Source organism: Phocoena phocoena, chromosome 11 (assembly GCF_963924675.1).
Source record: "Phocoena phocoena chromosome 11, mPhoPho1.1, whole genome shotgun sequence".
Taxonomy (NCBI): domain Eukaryota; kingdom Metazoa; phylum Chordata; class Mammalia; order Artiodactyla; family Phocoenidae; genus Phocoena; species Phocoena phocoena.
In genome coordinates this window covers 62,865,351-62,886,571 of record NC_089229.1, presented here as the reverse complement: position 1 = coordinate 62,886,571, position 21,221 = coordinate 62,865,351, and the positions used below count along the sequence as shown (strand labels likewise).

The 21,221-nt window shown below is 39.2% G+C and overlaps 1 protein-coding gene across 7 annotated transcripts in view; it reads right to left on the bottom strand.

The window, feature by feature from the left end:
- The window catches only part of LIMA1 (LIM domain and actin binding 1), an 84,253-nt gene that overhangs the window by 54,136 nt on the left and 8,896 nt on the right, over positions 1-21,221 (bottom strand). For 5 of the 7 annotated variants that reach the window (XM_065886654.1, XM_065886655.1, XM_065886656.1 and 2 more), the window contains exon 1: positions 1,379-1,497. In XM_065886654.1, the coding sequence (XP_065742726.1) occupies positions 1,379-1,497 (119 nt within the window). Of the gene's footprint in view, positions 1-1,378; positions 1,521-21,221 lie in introns of those variants that run through there. The other 2 variants (XM_065886653.1, XM_065886661.1) reach the window with 2 other exon arrangements.

Here is a 21,221-nt window from a genome sequence, read left to right as displayed (position 1 = left end):
TTTTTCTGAACTAGCTTTATTGATTTTCTTTTTTTGATAAGAATAATACATTTGACATAAAAATTACAGCAATGTAAAAAGCGTAACGTAGAAGGTAAAAGAGCTATGCGGTCTCACCCCGCCCCCCATGCCACCTTAAGTGATAACCATGGTCAACAGGATGGAAGGGCAGTGTTTCCCACAGAGCAGGTGGTTGATGGATCTGTCACTGAAGAAAAGGTGACAGTGCAGATTACAGAAACTTCCTACTGGTATTTAGCTGTATTCTAGATATAGCTCCAGAATCACTTTCTTCAAATCTTTACCATCTTTCTTCTCTTAACATGTATCATAGCTTCCTATTAATTAACAAACTCTACTAGTGAGGTAAGCTCTGCCCTAAGCTCTATGGTATCTCTATTTGAGCGAAGTTAACGTGCTTACCATCTCTGGTATATTAACATACCATTCCCTCAACATTTGTTGAGTGCCTACTATGTTCTAATCACCATGCTACACACTAGGCATATAAAATACGCAGGAAAGGGGCCCTCGTACCAAAAAACTCATGGTCCAGAGCAGGGGTCAGCAAACTTTTTCTTAAAGAGCCAGACAGTAAATATTTTAGACTTTGAGGGCCATATGGTCTCTGTTGCAACTCTGCTGCTGCAACTCTGCTGCATGAAAGCAGCCATGGACAATACACAAAAGGACATGGCTATGTTCTAATAAACCTTTATTTACTAAAACAGGCAGCCAGTAGGCTGTAGTCTGCCTACATAGTTTACACTGTTCAACAGAACCTTATGCAATGGTGAAATGCCTCTGTGATGTCCAGTATGGTGGCCACCAGCTACATGTAGCCATTGGCGCTTGAAACGTGGCTAGTGCAGCTGATGAACTGAATTTTAAGTGTTTTTAATTAATTTAGATTTAAGTAGCCACATATGTAGTGGCTACCCTATTGGACCATGCAGGTATAGAGTGCACCTAATACTCCCTTCAACTAAAAACCTACCTCAAAACCTACCTCTCAACCAGAAAGCCTTCCTGACTAGCTTCTGCCCACGGTGTTCACTCTCTCTCTCGTATTTTATATCTAGTCCTTACTCCTGTTCATTCTGGACTTACTGACATTTTGCTTTAACTAATGTGTTTTATAATTGTCTTTTGTGTTTATAACTCTTTCTTTCCCCAACTGAACAAAAAGTCAAGTACAGAGAATGTGTATCCTGATTATCATCATCTTCCTTCTCCACAGAGCCTTGCATGGTACTTAAAATCCAGAAGGTGCTCAGAAAAGCCATTTTACACCATGTACTTCCTTTACCGATCTCCCTGACAGGTGGTAATGTTTGCTCAAGACAGATGGTCCTTTTGGACCAGGATCAACACTTACTTGGAGAATATTTCTACAATAGCCGATGACTTGTTCTTGTTGACAAGAGAAAGTTCTTTGGCCGTAACCCTCAATGATAGTGAAGTCCATTGCCGTCTATTAAATGGAGTTGATTCCATCTTGTCTACAGATACTGAAATACCTATGTGACAAAGAAAGTCAGAATATTAGACACAGAAGAGGATTCTCCAGCATCCAAGGACTGGCAGCGGTGTGGTGTTAAGTGAGAGAGCGGAGAGCCCTGGAGCAGCAGACTGTAGTCCTCTACCGGTTCTCTCAAAAACTGTAACCTTGGTCAGATGATTGAATTTGGGTTGTAGTTTCCTGTAAAATGAGAAGGTTAGATCAGGTAATCTCTAAGGTCCCTTTCAGTTTCCATCATTTTATGACTGACCCCACTGTGCAAACAGTGATTGGCCTTTCCCTGAACTTAAGCCTGTTCCAAAGTCACATTTGGAGTGAAATGTCCCACTCTTCTGAGTTACATCCCAGGGGAAGTACAATTGGCATCTCTGTAGAGTCAGGTCCAAATTAGGTTCTACCTACATCCAAGTTTTTTTGGCTGCCCTCTCTCCCCAAGTTCTGTAGCAATGACCACTTGGTGCTGGGGAGAGAGCTGTGGATACAGCATAGAATGAAACAAAGAGCATGGGCTTTAAGGCAAGGTAGACTTCAAATGAAATCAAAATTTTGTAACCTTGAACAAATTATATAACCTTTTCAGTTTTAGTTGCCTGACTGTAAAATGAGAATACCTACCCTTACAGGGTTTTTGATGTGGGTTTTAAGGAGATAATATACTTAAAATACTAGGCATTAATTATAGTAGTATGAAGAACATTTTAAGTATAATATATTAGTATTGGCTTCAAGTCAAAGAATATATACAGCCATGCCCTTAACATCACCTAGACCCTATCCATTAACTGGATTATTTGTTTTTGCCCCAGTAATTATCAAAGGAGTTCCAACCTTTGTTGGAGGTGAGATTAGAAATGAGTCAATAGTTTCCTTATTTGAAGATTGAACAATATAAACGAAAGTGCTACTTGCAGCTCTCCTGACAACCACAGAGCATAACTTATCTGGTAGAAAATATGGTTCATCAGGCACTGCTTCCAACAGCCTTGACAACAGCAGAACACACAATGTGCTTAACCAAGCAATGTGGGCTACCATTTCACACTAAAAGTCCTGTGATGCAAAGTAAGTGATAAGTGACCCAAAACGACCACACTACTTTTCCATTTGTAGTACCTGTTCTCCCCACTAAAGCCTTGTCTGAAAACAACATTAGTTTTGTTGTTTTTGTTTGTTTGTTTAAATCCCCATGTTGTAAGACAACATTGAACCCTCTTATGGTAAGGAGCTCTGGTGTCAAGAGACACATGTACTCGATGGGAGTGTTGGCCCCATTACTTAAAGCTGTGTGTCCCTCCCTAAAACTTAGATTTTTCATCCATAACAACAGTACTTACTTCATGGTATCTTTATGAGGAATAAGTAAGATAAAGAAAAAAAGACCCTGACATAGAATAAGTAAGCAATAAATGTTAGTTTTTTGTATTATCTCTTCTCCCTGGATAAAATAACCTTAATTCTACACATGTTCTTTGAAATAAACCTGCGTGTATCAAATAATATATGACATTTGTCTATCTGCTTTTCAGTTTGTAACTGACAGACCTACCAGACCTTGGCAGGCGTTTCTCTAACAAGAAAATGACACAGCTGTTTATTCAGCTAAACGTAATTATGTATAACCACAATAATGACCCTTTAAGCCAAGTCCACGAAATACCGAACAACACTTTTAGACATTATTTGGTACAATTATGCTTCCAATGTAAGTACAGGTATGAATGTTGTCAGATCCATCTAATTATGGATCAAAAAAAATACAGAATATATTTTCTCATACTTGTTCATTAAAAAAGGAAAAGCATTAATGGAGTTAGACTCTAGATGCAAGAGAAGTTAAAGTAGGGAAAGACAGAATGAGGACACACTGGGAACAGCCTTGAAAACCATGCTAATAGGATTCCCCAGTGGTCCAGTGGTTAGGACTCAGTGCTTTCACTGCCATGGGACCGGGTTCAATTCCTGGTTGGGGAACTAAGATTCCACAAGCCGAGCGGCATGGCCAAAACAACAACAACAACAACAAAGAAAACCACACTAAGGAATCTGGACCATATTCCAATAGCAGAAAGAACTAGCCTGTGGGTGAGCAGAGATGAGATCTAGTTGTCATGTGTCATTCCCTAGCACATGCGTGACCTTCATGGCAAATGAAAAAAAAGATTTCCCTGAGCCTCAATATCCACATCTGTAAGAAAAGAGCTCTGTAGTGGATTACCCAGTCTCAATGGTGGAACACTGGGAGTTTCTGAAAAAGCAAGTAACATAATAAAAGCCATGTTTTAAAAGCTGATTCTGGGACTTCCCTGGTGGTGCAGTGGTTAAGATTCCGTGCTCCCAATGTAGGGGGCCTGGGTTCGACCCCTGGTGAGGAAACTAGATCCCACATGCATGCCGCAACTAAGGAGCCAGCGAGCTGCAACTAAGGAGCACACGTGCCGCAACTAAGAAGCCAGTGAGCCGCAACTAAGGAGCACACCTGCCACAACTAAGGAGCACAGCTCCCGCAACTAAGGAGCACGCCTGCCCCAACCAAGACCCAGCACAACCAAATAAATAAAATAAATAAATAAAATAAATATTTAAAAACTAAAAGCTGATTCTGCAGCAGTGTGTTACTTGATAAGACAGGAAAAGCTTGGAGTCTTATTTACTAGTCAAGAAGATCCTAAAACTGTCTAAGTGAAAGGTAATCAAGGTTTAAATTAGCATAGGTGGGAATGGAAAAGTGGGAAGAAAGAACTGAGAGTTCTTAGAATAAAACGGACTTAGGGTGAGAGAAGGAATCAAAGGTGGCATCATCGAACTTGAACCATTAGAAGGTTGTTGATGCCACTAACAGAGAGTAAATAGAGGAAGAAGAGGAGGAATGAAGAGCTGTGCTTTACACATGTTGAGATCTACATGTCAGCAAGAAAAATCCTAGTGATACACAGCAGGGAGTTGAAAGGTTAAAAATCAGACTCTTAGAAGGAAAGGAACATTTTAAAACATCCTAAAACATGTAGTTACGCAAAGCACGTCTCAATCCTCACAACCACTTTAAAAGATTGGTTTTATTAGCTTACCTTTATGATGAAGAAACTGAGGTTCAGAGATATTAAATAACTTTACAATGATTACTTAGCTATAAAGTAGCAGAGCTGGAATTCAAATCCATATTCTGTCTGATTCCAAAGTCAATTTTCTTTCCACTACGAGTATGAGTAATGATTAAGACCATCACCTTTAGCCAAGGTCGAAAACCGGGCAGCAAAATCTCTGAACTCACCTAGTTGCAACCCACACAAATGATCTTTCGGTAAGAGTGTGGTGGTAAGTATATTCCCAGAATGGTTAGCATCAGAGATAACTTTAAGTTTAGCATCAGAGGTAACTTTAAGTTTAGCATCAGAGATAACTTTAAAAGTTTAGCATCAGAGGTAACTTTTAAGTTTAGCATCAGAGGTAACTTTAAGTTGCTCTGAAAAGAATTTCAGAGAAACTTAAAGTTACCTTGGGCCTGCTTGAAATACTCTCCCATCATGAATATCTTGGCTTTCTGGGCTTGCATTAAATGTGTGATATCTCCCCCAACTCACCCACTCTGTCTCAGATGACAGTCCCATTCTCAGACTTCAGGACAACTTCCTTAATCCTAGAAATCCTGTTAAGAGTGAAAAGGGCATGTACAACACCTAAAAAAACTCTTCCAGAAGGATGTATTCGGTTTGGGCTACAATATCCTTGAATATTTTTTCCAGAGGCCCAGTGGATTTTAAGATCCAATCCATTGCATTGTCATATACAAATAATGACGGCAGCTATCACTTATCGGGCACTTACTAACTCTAATTCTTAAAACACTCCTGGAGATAGACTATTTCCATTAAAAAACAAACACAAACAAACAAACAAAAAAGCCACCTGTGGTTTATTGAGGTTGAATAATTTGCCTACGGTCATCTAGCTAACATATGGCCCAGGCAGAATCCAGTGTTCAGACTCCAAAACCCAAACTTCAACTGTAAAGGAAGAACTGCTGGATTGGTGGAACTTTGTGCAAGAGTTAAAGGAAACAGATATAACAAAAATAACTCTAAAATTAACCTAGCCTCAGAGACTGGGACAGTGGTACAGCAAGTAATAATGCGATACATAGAAAGGGGAACTATTTGCTAAGAGGAAGATGCCTTCAGTTTCAGGTACATGTGGCAGATTTTTACATCAAGAGAGAAGCTTAGAAATCAAGTAATCAAATCCCCCTTTTTACAGTAAGGGAATTAAGCCACATAAACACCCAATAACTCCCAAACTCACCAGCTAGTCAGGATGAGAGCCAGAGCTATTCCCAGTTCAAAGTTCTTTTATCACACCAGGTAGCTTGAGGTGGAACAGCTAAACCCCTTTGGGTGAGCTATAGCCTAGATATAAAGATCTCTGAACAAAGGTCCTTGAAAATAAAGGGTTGGGCAATGACACACTGGGAAATTTGTCCCCAGGTATCTGCTTCCTCAAGAGATTGCTTAGGGTGAGGCCTGGAGCTGCTTGGGAAACCAGCTCTAATAAATTCATCTACAGCTTTACCTAACCGAGCGAATTGTCTCCTGGAAACAAGGCTGGGACAAAAGTAAATGAGCTGCCACTAATAAAATCCTGTTCTTAAAAATCCAATCTCATGGGATTGACATATATACACTACCATGTGTAAAACAGACAGCTAGTGGCAACCTGTTGTACAGTAGCACAGGGAGCTCAGCTTGGTGCTCGGTGGTGACTTAGATGGGTGGGATCGGGGTAGGGTGAGAGGAAGGCCCAAGAGGGAGGGGATATATGTATACATATAGCTGATTAACTTCGTTGTACAGCAGAAACGAACACAAGATTGTAAAGCAACTATACCCCAATTAAAAAAAAAATCCAATCTCAGTCATATCTTTCTTGCTCTCTCTTTTTTTTTTTTGGCTCCTGAGATGGTTGCTTGTGCAACAGGCATAGTTGCTTGAATATAACCTCAAAATAGAGAACAAAGTACAAACTCACTTGTTAAGAAAAAATGTTATCTTTTAGAAATAGATTGTAGACTTAATTAAAAGAAAAAAAATCTAAAAAACTTCAAGGTGCAAAGGGAAGTTGTAAGCAAAAGCAACATGAAATGTGTTCCCACATAATTTGTTTTAGAATATAAACTACATTTACCTCTAAGGGTATATTTTTGCACAAAAAATAGTGACTAGGGCTTCCCTGGTGGCGCAGTGGTTGAGAGTCCGCCTGCCGATGCAGGGGACACGGGTTCGTGCCCTGGTCCGGGAAGATCCCACATGCCGCGGAGCGGCTGGGCCCGTGAGCCATGGCCGCTGAGACTGCGCTTCCGGAGCCTGTGCTCCACAACGGGAGAGGCCACAACAGTGAGAGGCCCGCGTACCGCAAAAAAAAAAAATAGTGACTAAATTCACCCAGGCCGTGCGGCACGTAGAGTCTTAGTTCCCCGACCAGGGATGGAACCCGTGTCCCCTGCAGTGGAAGCACAGAGTCTTAACCACTGGACTGCCAGGGAAGTCCTGATGTTGAAGTAATTTTAGATTTACACAGGAGCTGCAAAGATAGTACAACGTTTCCATATACTTTTCACCTAGCTTTTTCTTACATTACCACAGTACAATTATCAAAATTAAGAAATTAACATTGGTACAGTACTACCAAATAAACTATATTCAAATTTTACCAGTTTTTTCATTAATGTCCTTTTTCTATTCTAGGACCCTATACTGCACTTAGTTGTCGTGTCTCCTTCAGGCTCCTCCAATCTCTGACAGTTCTTCTGTTTTTCCTTGCCTTGAATGGCCTTGACACTTTAAAGACTACTGGCAGATATTATGTAGACTGCCCCTAATTTGGGTTTCTTGGTTTCTCCAATAAAAAGAACCCGGGTTCCTTGGAGAAGTGGTTGATACGGAGCTGGGGAAAGGCAAATACAAGATAAGCCTGGACAGGGAACTATCCTCAGTATCTAATAATAATCTATAAGGGAAAAGAACCTGAAGAAGAATCGATATTATATGTAAATGTATAACTGAATCACTTTCCTGCACACCTGAAACTAACACATTATAAATCAACTATACTTCAATTAAAAAAAAAGAGATGGGGACTTCCCTGGTGGTCCAGTGGTTAAGAATCTGCTTTCCAGCTGAACTCGGGTCGATCCTTGTTTGGGGAACTAAGATCCCACATGCCGGGGGGGGGGGTGAGGGGGGGGCGGGCAACTAAGCCCACGCGCCACAACGAAAAATCCCGCATGCCGCAACCAAGACCCAACACAGCCAAATAAATTAATTTTTTAAAAAAGAGATGAAACAAAACAAGATAAGCCTGGAACATCTCTCAATTCTCAAAAATAAAGTTGTTTTTTTTTTTAAATATGATGTTTTCTCAGATTAGATTGAGGTTATAGAATCTGGGGAAGAATACTACAGAGCTGATGTGCCTCCTCAGTGCATCATATCAGAGGATACATGATTTTGATATCTTATTACTGATGATGTTAACCTTGATCACTTGGTTAAGGTGGTACCTGCCACGTTTCTCTACTATAAAGTGACTATCTTCTTCCCTTTATATCCCTTAGTTCCCCGACCAGGGATCGAATCTGCGCCCCCTGCGGTGGAAGCACGGAGTCTTAACTACCAGACCACCAGGGAAGTCCCATACTGTGGTGTTCCAATGGTGATTTTCTATTGCCCTCATTCCTTCTACATTTATTAATTGGAATTACTATATAAGGAAGAATTATCCTATAAGGAGGAATTATCCTTTCTCCCTCATTTATTTATTCAATCATTTATTTATACTCGTATAGACTCATGGATATTTATTTTATTCTCTGGGTTATGATAATCCCTGGATTATTTTATTCCCTGGGTTATGTTACTTTGTTGCATAGACTATTCTACCTTGGCCATTTGGAGCTCTTTCAGGTTGGCTCAGGTGTCCTTTCAAGATGCCACCAATTTTTTTTTAAGCACTTCCTCACTTTCTAGCTCTGTCAGATGTTTCAGATTCATCTTGTGCTTGCCCTGCCCCAGCTCTGGAATCAACCACTTCTCCAAGGAAGTCTGGTTCCTTTTATTGGAGAAACCAAGATCTGGACATTAGGTGTACTCATTGCTACAGAGATGTCACTGCTTCTACGCTCTCAGGGGACAGAACTAGGAATATATGTATGTATATTAACCCATATATATATATATATACACATCTATATTTCTATATTAATCTCTATATCTACCTATATATTTATATATAAATTTATAAATATATACATATATATTTTTAAACTATAAATTCATAGTGATACTTCTGACTCCAATCTAGCATCACAAAATTCATTCTAGTATTCCCTTTTATTTATTTGTAACTTCTTTCTCTGAGGGTGAGAAGCCTAATTTCATAGAATGTGGAGAGAGATCTAGAATCTCCAAAATGATGCCATTGCCAGTTTCTACTCCCTTGATACACCATATATTTTTTCTTTACACTTAGACTGTTATCCCTTCCTCAATATATTCACCTTTCAAGACTCAAGTGAAAAGACTACCTCCTCAAAGAACCCTTTCCTGAACTGCCCTAGCCTTCTCCCAATCAGCATAGGTCACTTCCTCTGTCTTATAATAATTTTATAAATCATACTCAATAGAAAGTTTCTTGAGGTGAGAGGACAGATCTACTTTGCCTCTTGCCTTCCTAGTATCTTGCTTTTTTTAAATAGAAGGAACTCCATAAATATGTCTTGAATAAAACTGCATGAAAGTTTTAATTTTATCCAAAACACTATTAGTACAAAAAATGACTGCCATTATATAGTCCTAAGGCAAGTTGAGATGGTAAATATCATTTTTCAGAACTGTGAACTAGTCAGTAATTTTAGCTTATTCAAACTCTGAGATAAACTCAAATGATATGAAAAAAGAAAATGGAACCACTAAATAACTTCAAATACTATACATAAAAGGCTCACTACTCTATTATTCAGCAACATGGTGACATACAAGTCTATAGCATGTTAGAATAATCATTGCTACTGTTCTTGGAAGAGCTTCAGCCAGGTCTCTGTAGAAACATATATCCTAGACAATAGGGAAATTGTAACAATGACCAAATTCCCCAGGGTCAGCAAGGATATAGATATTTGCATCAGGTCAGAGTTACCAATAACATTTGCCTCTTTCTTATCTCCTCTATAAGAATATTTTGTTCTTAAAAACACTAAGAGGGGGCTTCCCTGGTGGTACAGTGGTTGAGAGTCCGCCTGCCGATGCAGGGGACATGGGTTCGTGCCCCGGTCCGGGAAGATCCCACATGCCGCAGAGCGGCTAGGCCCGTGAGACATGGCCGCTGAGCCTGTGCGTCCGGAGCCTGTGCTCCACAACGGGAGAGGCCACAACAGTGAGAGGACCGCGTACCGCAAAAAAACAAAACAAAACAAAATACTAAGAGGGAGGGCTTCCCTGGTGGCACAATGGTTAAGAATCCGCCTGCCAATGCAGGGGACACGGGTTTGATCCCTGGTCTGGGAAGATCCCACATGCCGTGGAGCAACTAAACCCGTGCGCCACAACTACTGAGCCCGCGCTCTAGAGTCCGCGAGCCACAACTACTGGGCCCACGTGCCACAATTGCTGAAGCCCGCATGCCTAGAGCTGGTGATCCGCAACAAGAGAAGCCACCGCAATGAGAAGCCCGTGCACCGCAACGAAGAGTAGCCCCCGCTCGCTGCAACTAGAGAAAGCCCCTGCACAGTAACGAAGACCCAACTCAGCCAATAAACAAATAAATAAATAGACTTTTTTTTTTTTTAAGTTTTTTTTTTTTTTTTTTTTGCGGTACACTGGCCTCTCACTGTTGTGGCCTCTCCCGTTGTGGAGCACAGGCTCCGGACGCGCAGGCTCAGCGGCCATGGCTCACGGGCCCAGCCGCTCTGCAGCATGTGGGATCCTCCCGGACCGGGGCACTAACCTGTGTCCCCTGCATTGGCAGGCGGACTCTCAACCGCTGCGCCACCAGGGAAGCCCCAAAAAAAGTATTATTAAAAAACAAAACAAAACACTAAGAGGGAATTCCCTGGCGGTCCAGTGGTTAGGAGTCCGCGCTCTCACTGCTGAGGGCCGGGATTCAACCCCTGGTCGGCCCTCAAGCTGCATGGCGTGGCCAAAAAACCCCAAAACAAAACAAAACAGAAAAACACTAAGATCCAGGGCAAAAGTAACGAAAAAAGAAGTTGTAAAACTGAGAAGCAATTTCACTGGAAACTGCTCATCAAAGAATCAGAGCAATCTTCACTAGGCAGTTACAAATATTCACCCTAAGCAATTCACATGTTACTGTTCCAGAGATAAAAGAAGAAGAAAGTACCCTCAGATATAATCTTTCCCCCTACCTGGCCTATGTCAGGAGAAAAATAAGTGTCACAATACTGACTCTTCTATCTTCCCCAGACCCTAACTTTACCTCCACCTCTGACTTTGCCCTAAAAACATGCTCACATTTCTGGGGTGTGTGTGCGTGGAAATTTGTATATATGGATTAAGGAAATAATCCTTTTTTCTCTTAAGCCCTTTCCCCCCTCAAACTACCATCTCACCTTGCTCCCACCTTTCGAAACTTAGTTTCCGGGTCCTCATTGTTTCCACTTCCTCATCTTCTATTCATCCCTCTGCCCACTTGGGTGTAGCTTCCACTCCCACCATCCTGTTGAAATTATTCTCCTGAAGACCTCTTACTATCAAATCCAAGGACCATGTCTCAGTTTTTATCACTCTCTGTTGACATTTGAGTTGTTGATTAATCCCTCATTTTTGAAATTGTATTTCTCCTTTTTTCTTAAATGGAACTCTCCTGCTTCCTTTCCTATCTTTTAAACCATTCACAATTTTCTCACGGAATCCTCTCTCCCTCTCTCTCCCCACTCACCCCTGTTCCTAGACATTACTCAAAGGTCAGTATCTCTCCTCTCTCTGGGTAAGCTCACCTATGCTGAAGTCATCAAAGATCACTTACACCAAATGATTCCCAAAGCTGTACCATAAGCCCTAAGCTTCCTGACTTTCCACTGTTTGATGGATAGCTTCATGTGTCACATAAATACACAACATAATACAGCCTAAATCATCCTCTTACCATTACCCTTCAAATTAAGTTTACTTAACCAGATAATTTTTCTCCAAAGATGAGCTGGCATATAAATTTTTGCTTATATAAAATAAATAACATAGCATGAAAGACAGTATAATGGTAACAAAACGTGTACAAGGTCTGAAGTCAAAAAGAGGACTTCCAGGGTCTCACTCTGCCTCTTTCTAATTGTGTTGACCACAGGCACGTGAGTCACCTCTCTGAAGAGTATACCATCATTAACCTTAGCTCATCAAAAATGCCTAACATGTGACACATAGTGAAGAGAGAATGGCATAGGGGCTAAGAGCCTGGGCCTTCCTCCGTACATGTTGCTCCCTCTGTCTGAAAATACTTCAGACCCTCCCTGGCCTTATGATATAGGTCCCAGCATCCTCCAGATGCTTTCCCTAACCCCGAAGACTGGGTTAAGAGGCTCCTCTTAAGTTTCCAAAGGACTATACCTACCCCAACATTGATCACATTGTATTTTTTGGATCACATTGTATTTTAACTCTCAGAACAGTGCCTGGCACATGGGTGGGTACTCAAGTATTTGTTAAATGAAGGGAGGTTTACCAGGTATCTGAAATCATTTGTTGGATTCACCTATTTTTATAAACTAGTACTTTGGGGGGGAAAGACAGTGAAACAAAACAGTGGGTAATGTCTGTTTATTCCGAAACAAATCATTCCAAATAATGGGAAACCAGAGGATATAGCCACCGAAAAAATGGTCTCTAGCATTAAACTCAGGCAGAATACAACGTAACCTTATCTATACAGATTGTTTTAGTTCACTCCCTCTGTTGGAATATTTCAGGTATTTTCTTACAAATGCTATTTCTTACAAATAACTGGCTCTTCAGGTAATAAAGCTAAATAGTAATTCTAGAAACTAAAAGAGAGCTAAGATGAGAAATAAAGAGGGGGGAGACTTAATTCAGTAGGTCACTCAAGTGTTCATAAGAAGCACCCAGGAAGCTTGTTTAAAATACAGATTTCCAGGTCTCATGCCACAATTCTGATTCATTAGGTCTGGAGTAGGGTCCAGGAAGACCACATCTTAACAAGAACCTTGAAGTGATTCTAGTGTTGGAAGTCTCTCCCCATCATATGCTGGAAAGCATTGAAATAAAAAGGTCTAAGATCTATACGTATTCCAAGAAAAATGGAAAAACAGCAGCATAAAATGTTTTTATATTGTTCATTTCAAATTTTGCATTGTCATTCAAATTTGGCAGTGTAAAAAAAATGGCTGCCCTTCAAAGGTTAACTGAGGTTTGGACAAAATGAACCTGGGTCACTGAACTGATAAATTTGTTGCCCATCATCTAGGTTCATCTAGAACTTCCCTGCTCAGATGGCACAAAATTACTGTGCAGGGACTCCCCTGGTGGTCCAGTGGGTAAGACTCCGTGCTCCCAATGCAGGGGGCCTGGGTTCCATCCTTGGTCATGGAACTAGATCCCACATGCATGCCACAACTAAGAGTTCTCATGCCGCAACTAAGATCCCACGTGCCACAACTGGGAACTGGCACAGCCTAAATAAATAAATAAATAAATATATATATATATATATATATATATATATATATATAGTGCAGACCAATAACTCATGATAATAAAATTGAGTTCTTTTTTTTTTTCTGAAGATTTTTTTTTTAACGGCTTATTTATTTATCTATTTGCCATGCCTCGAGGCTTGTGGGATCTTAGTTCCCTGACCAGGGATCAAACCCAGGCCCACCGCAGTGAAAGCACTGAGTCCTAATCACTGGACCACTGTGGACTTCCCAAAGTTGAATTCTTTTTACTCTGTTTTCTCTAGATTGGTTTGTTGCTGAATTTAAAACGTTGCTTGAGAAAAATATACATGGTTAAAAATATGGTATCTGAATAGAAATTCCAATTTATTTTTATCTACTGAATATGAGGGTAACTAAAATTTACTGAGATGTTAAAGTTAAAGCAAGAAGCCAACAGGCTTGAGCTCTAATCTTTATTTAATCTGCCACTAATTAACACTATCATCTGCTTAACAAGTCATCTCTCAAGGCCTCAATTTCCTCTTGTGTAAAATGAAGGGGTTAAAATAGCCTAGTTTTTCTAACTGCGGGTCACAATTAATGAGTCATGAAATCAATTTTAGTGGGTCAGAACCAGCATGCTTGTTTGTTTATGTTAATGAAAAATGGAATGAAACAGAAAATGTTAGAGTGCATCACACATAGTAGAGATAAATATTCTTTTATACAGCTTTTGTTTCAGTTTGTATGTGTATAAACTGGGTACAAATGTAAAATAGTTCTCACTGTGGCACATGGTTAAAAAAAAATTATAGTTTGACAAGTGTCGGCGAGGATGTAGACAAACTGAAACCCTCATACACTGCTGATGGGGATCTAAAATGGTGCAGTTGCTTTGGAAAAGAGTTGGCAGTTCCTCAAAAGGTTAAATATATAATTATCGTATGACCTAGCAATTCCACAATTCCAATCCTAGGTATGTATGTATGTATGTTTGTATGTGTGTGTATCTCCAAGAGAAATGAAAACACATATCCACATATAAACTTGCTCACGAATGTTTCTGAAAGTGGAAACATTCCCATTGTTCATCAACTGATGAACAGATAAACAAAATGTGGTTTATCCATATGAAGGTATATTATTCAGCCATGAAAAGTACTGATACATGCTACAACATGGATGAACCTTGAACAAATTATACCAAGTGAAAGAAACCAGTCACAATAGAGTACATGTTGTACGGTTCCATTTATAGAAGATGTCTAGAAGAGGCAAATCTACAGAAACAGAAAGTAGAGCAGTGATGGCCTACCACTTGGGGGTGGGGGAGAAGGGCTGACTGCTAATGGTTATGGGGTTTTTCCAGGAAGTGATGAAAATGTTGTAAAATGGATTGTGGTGATAGCTGCACAACTCTGTTAATATACCACAAACCATTGAATTGTACACTTTAAATAGGTAAAATGTATGTCACATGAATTACGTTTCAATAAAACCGTTATTTTTAAAAATTATAGTTTGAAAGTCACTAGACTAGATGACAGATATCACTGAGGTCCCTGAGAATTCTCAGTGTACCCCCATACAGGGCTCACTTCACCCATCCTCCCACAATGGTTATTTGGAGGCAGGGCAGTAAGTTATCATGGAAACACCAACTGACTCCAATTCTGATTCCAGTGCTAACCAGATGCATGGTGACCTCTTTGAACTACCCTCTTCTTCTATGTAAAATGAGGATGATAACCTACCCTACAGGGTTGTTCTAAACATAAAAGGAGATAATAAATGTATACCATGCCTAGCACATAGCTTGAGGTCACAGCCCGATCTTGTCAGTCTCCGTACGCCTCCGTGTCTAAGACACATTCAATAAACATTATTCCAGAGGCTTCATTAACAGGATACACATTTGGGCTTAGTTTACTTGTCGCATTGTCTTAACAAGGCCTATGTCATTAGAGTCTGATAAAAAATAATTCATAAATGTAATTTTTGCTTCAGCTGTTTGACTTTTTTTTAGTGCAAAAATTACTCTCTTTATAATATTGTATAATGGAAAGAAATTAGTGGTCTCTTTAAAACATTGAAATTTTAATTACATAATTATTAGAAAAGCTACCCATCTCTTCTCAAATGTTTGTTTTGGGCACTTTGAGCAATTACTTTTCGTAGTTTCTATTCAGAGGTCAAATTAGGGGAAACCCCTGGCGGTCCAGTGGTTAGGACTCCGTGCTTGCACTGCAAGGGGCATGGGTTCCATCCCTGGTCGGGGAACTAAGATCCCACAAGCCTCACGGCGTGGCCAAAAAAAAGAAAGTCTATTGAGCACTTGAAATGTGACTAGTTTGTATTGAGATGTTCCGTAAGTGTAAAATACATACCAGATTTTATTTAACAACCTAAATGGGAAAAGAATTTGAAAAAGAACAGATACATGTATATGTATAACTGAATCACTTTGCTGTACACCTGAAACTAACACAACACTGTTAATCAACTATACTCCAATATAAAATAAAAAGTTCAAAAACTCAAATTAGGGGCTTCCCTGGTGGCGCAGTTGGTTAAGAATCCGCCTGCCAATGCAGGGGACACGGGTTCGAGCCCTGGTCTGGGAAGATCCCACATGCCGTGGAGCAACTAAGCCTGTGCGCCACAACTACTGAGCCTGTGCCCTAGAGCACGTGAGCCACAACTACTGAGCCCGAGTGCCTAGAGCCCATGCTCCGCAGCAAGAGAAGCCACCATAATGAGAAGCCTGCAACAAAGAGTAGCCCTCTCTCACTGCAACTAGAGAAAGCCCACACGCAGCAACAAAGAGGCAACGCAGCCAAAAATATAAATAAATAAATAAATAAATAAATTTTTAAAGTCAAATTAAACATTATTCACTTTTTTAGTATAAACATAACTAAACTGCAAAAAGGGTAAGTCCATATATAAGTGTTGGAATGTGCAATCAAAATTTTTTTTCTTTAATTAGGTCAGTAGTTTTCAAAAATAGTTCCAGCAGCCAAGGTGTAATCCATCAGCGTCCCTCCCATTTCCTCACACCGCCACCCTCCTCCACCCTCCTCCTTCCTTTTGGGGAACGTCTCCTCAAACGTCTCAACAAACACTTCTAGCTGCCATTTTCTTCACTGTCTAGCTTCCTTGGTCAGAGTGACTGGTCAAGGGATGAGCCTGCTCATCATAAACAATTAGGTGGAAATACACAATATACAAAACAGAAGCCTCTACCTGCTCTTGTCCACCCCTTCTCCCAAGCCAATTCTACTTCCCAAAGGTAACCTCTGTCACAGTTCGCAGTAAAGATTTTCTGATATTGCCTATACATGTTAATAACAGCAAACACATAGTACTATGTGTCAGTCACTGTTCTAAGCATTCAGCACACATTATCTCATTTTATCTTCACAACAGCTCATGAGGAAGCTATTATCACTATGCCTATCTTACAAATGAGAAAACTGAGGCACAGAGAAGTTAACACATGTCACACGTGAACACACATTTTTAAAAACTGTAATGGTTTTATGTTGATGTGCTATTCAGTAATTATTTCTTCTTGGACATCTTCCCACATTAAGATGTACAGATCAGATCTACCTCAACCTTTCAGTACCACACACTATTTCATTCTGCAATAGTTTATGACTTATTGAATGAGGCCCGTGTCAATGAACGTTTATGTGGTTTCAGGTTCTTCATTTTTAAGAACAAGACTGCAGTGAACATGCTTCTACTATTGCCTACTTTCAGGTGTGCATCTAAGGTGTAACTTCCTAAAACAGCATTTCATAGGTTCAAAAGACCTATGTATTAAAGTTTTTAATAGACATTTCCAAATGTTCCTCAAAAAAAGTTGCATCAATTTATATATAATTTTGCATCAATGTATATTTGAACTATTAGCTATATGAGAAAGCTTATTCTCTACATCCTTGTCAATGTTGAGCATTATTTTTTTTAAGATTTTTTTTTATGTGTACCATTTTTTAAAGTCTTTATTGAATTTGTTACAATATTGTTTCTGTTTTATGTTTTGGCTTTTCAGCCACGAGGCATGTGGGATCTTGGCTCCCCCACCAGGGATTGAACGCCCACCCCCTGCACTGGAAGGCAAAGTCTTAACCAGTGGACCACCAGAGAAGTCCCATACTGGGCATTATTAATCACTTTTATTTTTTCCAGTCTGCTAGATATGTGAAAAATGGTACATTATTGTTTTAGTTTTTATTCTTTTAATCATAAGGAAAGTTGAGCATATTTTAACATGTATATTGGCCACTCAATACACTTACTTTTTGAAACTACATTTATTTTTAAAAGGTCATTTATAAATTGTTTATTATCTCTACAACTTAATTACTTTTTAAATTTGCACAAGGACCTTCTGAATATCATGTGTAACTCCTTGTACAATTCAAATTGCCTCTCACAGCAGCTGTCTTTCCTGGTGTCTGATTCCTATCCAGATCTCATTAATATTCTTTCCAAATAGAAATGTTGCTTCACTATACAGATGAGATCTTCGTTTCTGTAGAGTTCTCTTCTGTAGGGTACCCACCCCTTGATTGCTCATCAATATTCCCAGCACAGCACAAGCCTGTGAGAAGTCTGACTGACACTATGTGACGATCCAGGCATTAAGATCACTCTCTGTGGTTATGCTTCAGCTGCTACCCTCAACTAGCCAGTCTAAGGCTTCTTAGTCGTGTGAGGGGAAGGGTGCTCTGAATATCAAGATCATCTTTGGAATCTGAATCTCTCATGCGGAGTCCAAACACGTCTAATTTTTCTGAAAAGGGTCCCCTATGATTCCAATGTAAAAACAGCTTTGGGAGTGCAGTTTTGGCTTGATCCCGGGGTCATTAGGCCAGAGCAGGGAGGCAAACGTAGACCCTAATCACCCACCATCTAGATGACTGTGTCAGAATCAGGTAAAAGTTTGAGCCACCTTAGCATAGGGATCAGTTATATGCAAAGACATTCATTCCATTTGATCTTATTCACTTAATCCTTAATGATATCATGAAATAAATACCATTCTCGTCTTTCAGAGGAAGAGGCTCAGAAAGGTTAAATAACTTGCTCAAGGTAACACAGCTAGTAAGTGGCAGAGCCAGGATTTGAAAAAGTCTGACAGACCCTAATGTCTGTGCTCTGATGATTTACTGAAAATCACATCCTCCCTGTATCTGGGGGTGGTCTGGGCCACTCTCAAAGTGTCTCAAAACTAGAAATGGAAACGGCTGGGCCACATACCCCAGCCTGTTCCACCTCTAAGTCAATTCTGCCCCAGTTTCTTTCAGCTCAGGTCCACATCTTGAGTCTACCACATATCTATTTATTTATTTATTTTTTGGCCACACCACCCAGCTTGCGGGATCTTAGTTCCCCAACCAGGAATTGAACCCGGGCCCACTGGCAGTGAAAGCACCAAGTCCTAACCACTGGACTGCCAGGAATTCCCAACCACTTATCTATTAAGTAAAATTAGGAAAGTCACTCTAAGCCTTAGTTTCATCATCTCTAAGATGTTCCTTTAGCTTAGTGCTAAAATAAGTGCTTAATAAATATTGACAGTAGTGGTGGTAATAACAATAGCTAACATTCACTGAACATTTACCATGTACTAGATATTGTTTTAATTGTTTTGCAAATGTAAATTTATTAATCCTCATAGTAACACATTCAGAATAGTATTGTCCCACTTTACAGATGAAGAAACTGAGGCCCAGAGAGGTTAAATAAATCCTAGCTCTTACTCATTTTTTAGAAGGCTGGGATGGAAACAAAATGATCTCAAGCGCAAAGGATAAACCAGAAATGCAGTTCCAATGCACACTGTACTTCATGGTCTACTTATTTTTGTTAAATCAGCAATTTAAAAAAAAGAGCATCTCTGATGTTGTCTCCGAGAAACTGGTAGTTACAACCAGAAAAACTACAGCTGCTCAAAACCCTGACGCCATTTCTCTGCACCAAAAAGTTTAAACCTCTGTCAAATTATACCTTGAAAGGGCCAAATTTTAGGTGTTCTCAACACCTCTGTAAAAACTCTAAGTTGAAGATGATATAATTATCATTTTCTTACATGCTTCTATTACTTTATTCATTCATTTGAATATCTTATCTTCTTGTACTTTTGAAACCCACATTAGCTTTTTACACAATTGTGGTAATCTTCACAAAGCTTATTTAGACAGTTTAAAGAGTAACCCCCAATTATGGCCTTTACAAACTGACTTCAGTCTAAAATTTTTAGGTCATGAAGAACCGACCAAGAACCTTTCTGATCTTTTTTTTTTCTTTAAATTAAGGAATTACCAGATCTAATCCAATTTTAATTCTATCTCTTCTCTCAAATCTAATTTGTTACTTATTCACTAGGTTCTTCTTCCCCCTTCCCCCCAGTTGATAATTAACTCACTGTAAGGACAAACATAGTCCAATGCAGTGAGGTTTCTTTCCCAGTATTTTTTCACACATAGCAAGGAAAATCTCTCCAAGTAAGTAAAAAAAAAACCAAAACAAACAAAAAACCCCAAAACAAAACAAAGCCCCCACAGATAATGATGTCAATAACTTCAAATTTAAAGTGAAAATTAGAGAAAAGTATAGTTAACTGGAAAAAGAATATAGAAATTTAGAGTTGACTGAGGCCATTATGCAAAACATGGATTTACTCTGAATTCCTGTTTCTTCTTTAACCTTTGTACCATTTCATACTTGAACATCAGATGCATCAAATATCAGTTCCTGGTACAGTGCAGGAGCTCAATAAACATCTGTTATATGAATGAAAAACAGTATTATCCAAGTTCTCAGTTCCCACATATCTTGACAAAGACCCACCTGCATAATTGAGTGTCTGCCTATGAACTACATACTCCCAGGTCTTGAAAATTACATGCTAATTAAGACAAAGTGGCTAATTAAAGAGTCTTCTTTGCAATGTCAAAGCAGAAGAAATATATACACTTATTTAAGAAGGCTGCATCTGTTAAAGATATAACCTCCTTATACCAGTCCTTTGTCCTTAATAATTAATCAAGTTTTCTCCAAATACAGGGCTTCTTAGTTTCACTCCTGGCCATTTCCAGGAAGGGCCTGGCTTCCATTCTTCTTATCTGAAATTTTAGATGATGTATTTTTTTCAGGACTTGCTCAATCTTAAAAGCCAGTTCAGATCAATTTAACCAATCCCTTCAAGTAGGAGAATTAAAACGGGTTTACTGAAAAGTGACTCTTCTCTAGGCAAGTTCTCTAATCTTTCCTTTCTGTAAAAATCTGAGAAGCTAACCCAGAACAATGCTTTAATCAAGGACAAACATAGCCGAGGCTGGTCACATAAAGAATTACCAAATCACACAGTCACAGAAGTGATACAATTTTGCTACTTATGTGAACCAATGCTATGCATCATATTTCTTAAGGACTGGTTACAAACATATTAATGTTAATGATTTAATTACATTTTAATGTTTACCTTCTAAAATTACATCAAATTATGGTGCTGTTTTTAAAAAGCCATTGAGAAGCATTTATTGAGTAGTGGTCTTTTATTCTCCATGGGAAAGTCAATCAGCTTCTTTGGGTAGGTTTCAGTTTCTTTATCTCAAAAACAGATAATAATTCACAAGGGATGGTTATGAAGATTAAGTGAGAAAATAAAAGTATAACTACTTTGAAAAGTATAAATTGCTATAAAACTCTTATAATTTTTAATAAAATTTCAAGCCAGTTTCAAGGAAAAAAATTAGTGGGATTAAAAATTATTCTACCCAATGAGGAGAAATTGGAAAAAAATTAGAACTGATTATTTAACATTGTCTGGTTTGGCTAGATGTTAACAAGAAACCCCTTGGTTAATTAAGACTGTTGCTAAAAACTTCTCTAATCAATACACTGTCCTATTTCAGGGCATGTAGTAAGTATAATGAAAATAATTTCATCTTTCCTTGAGGATTCTAGGTAGCTTTCTTATTTTTCTCCTAGAGAAGGGAAGCA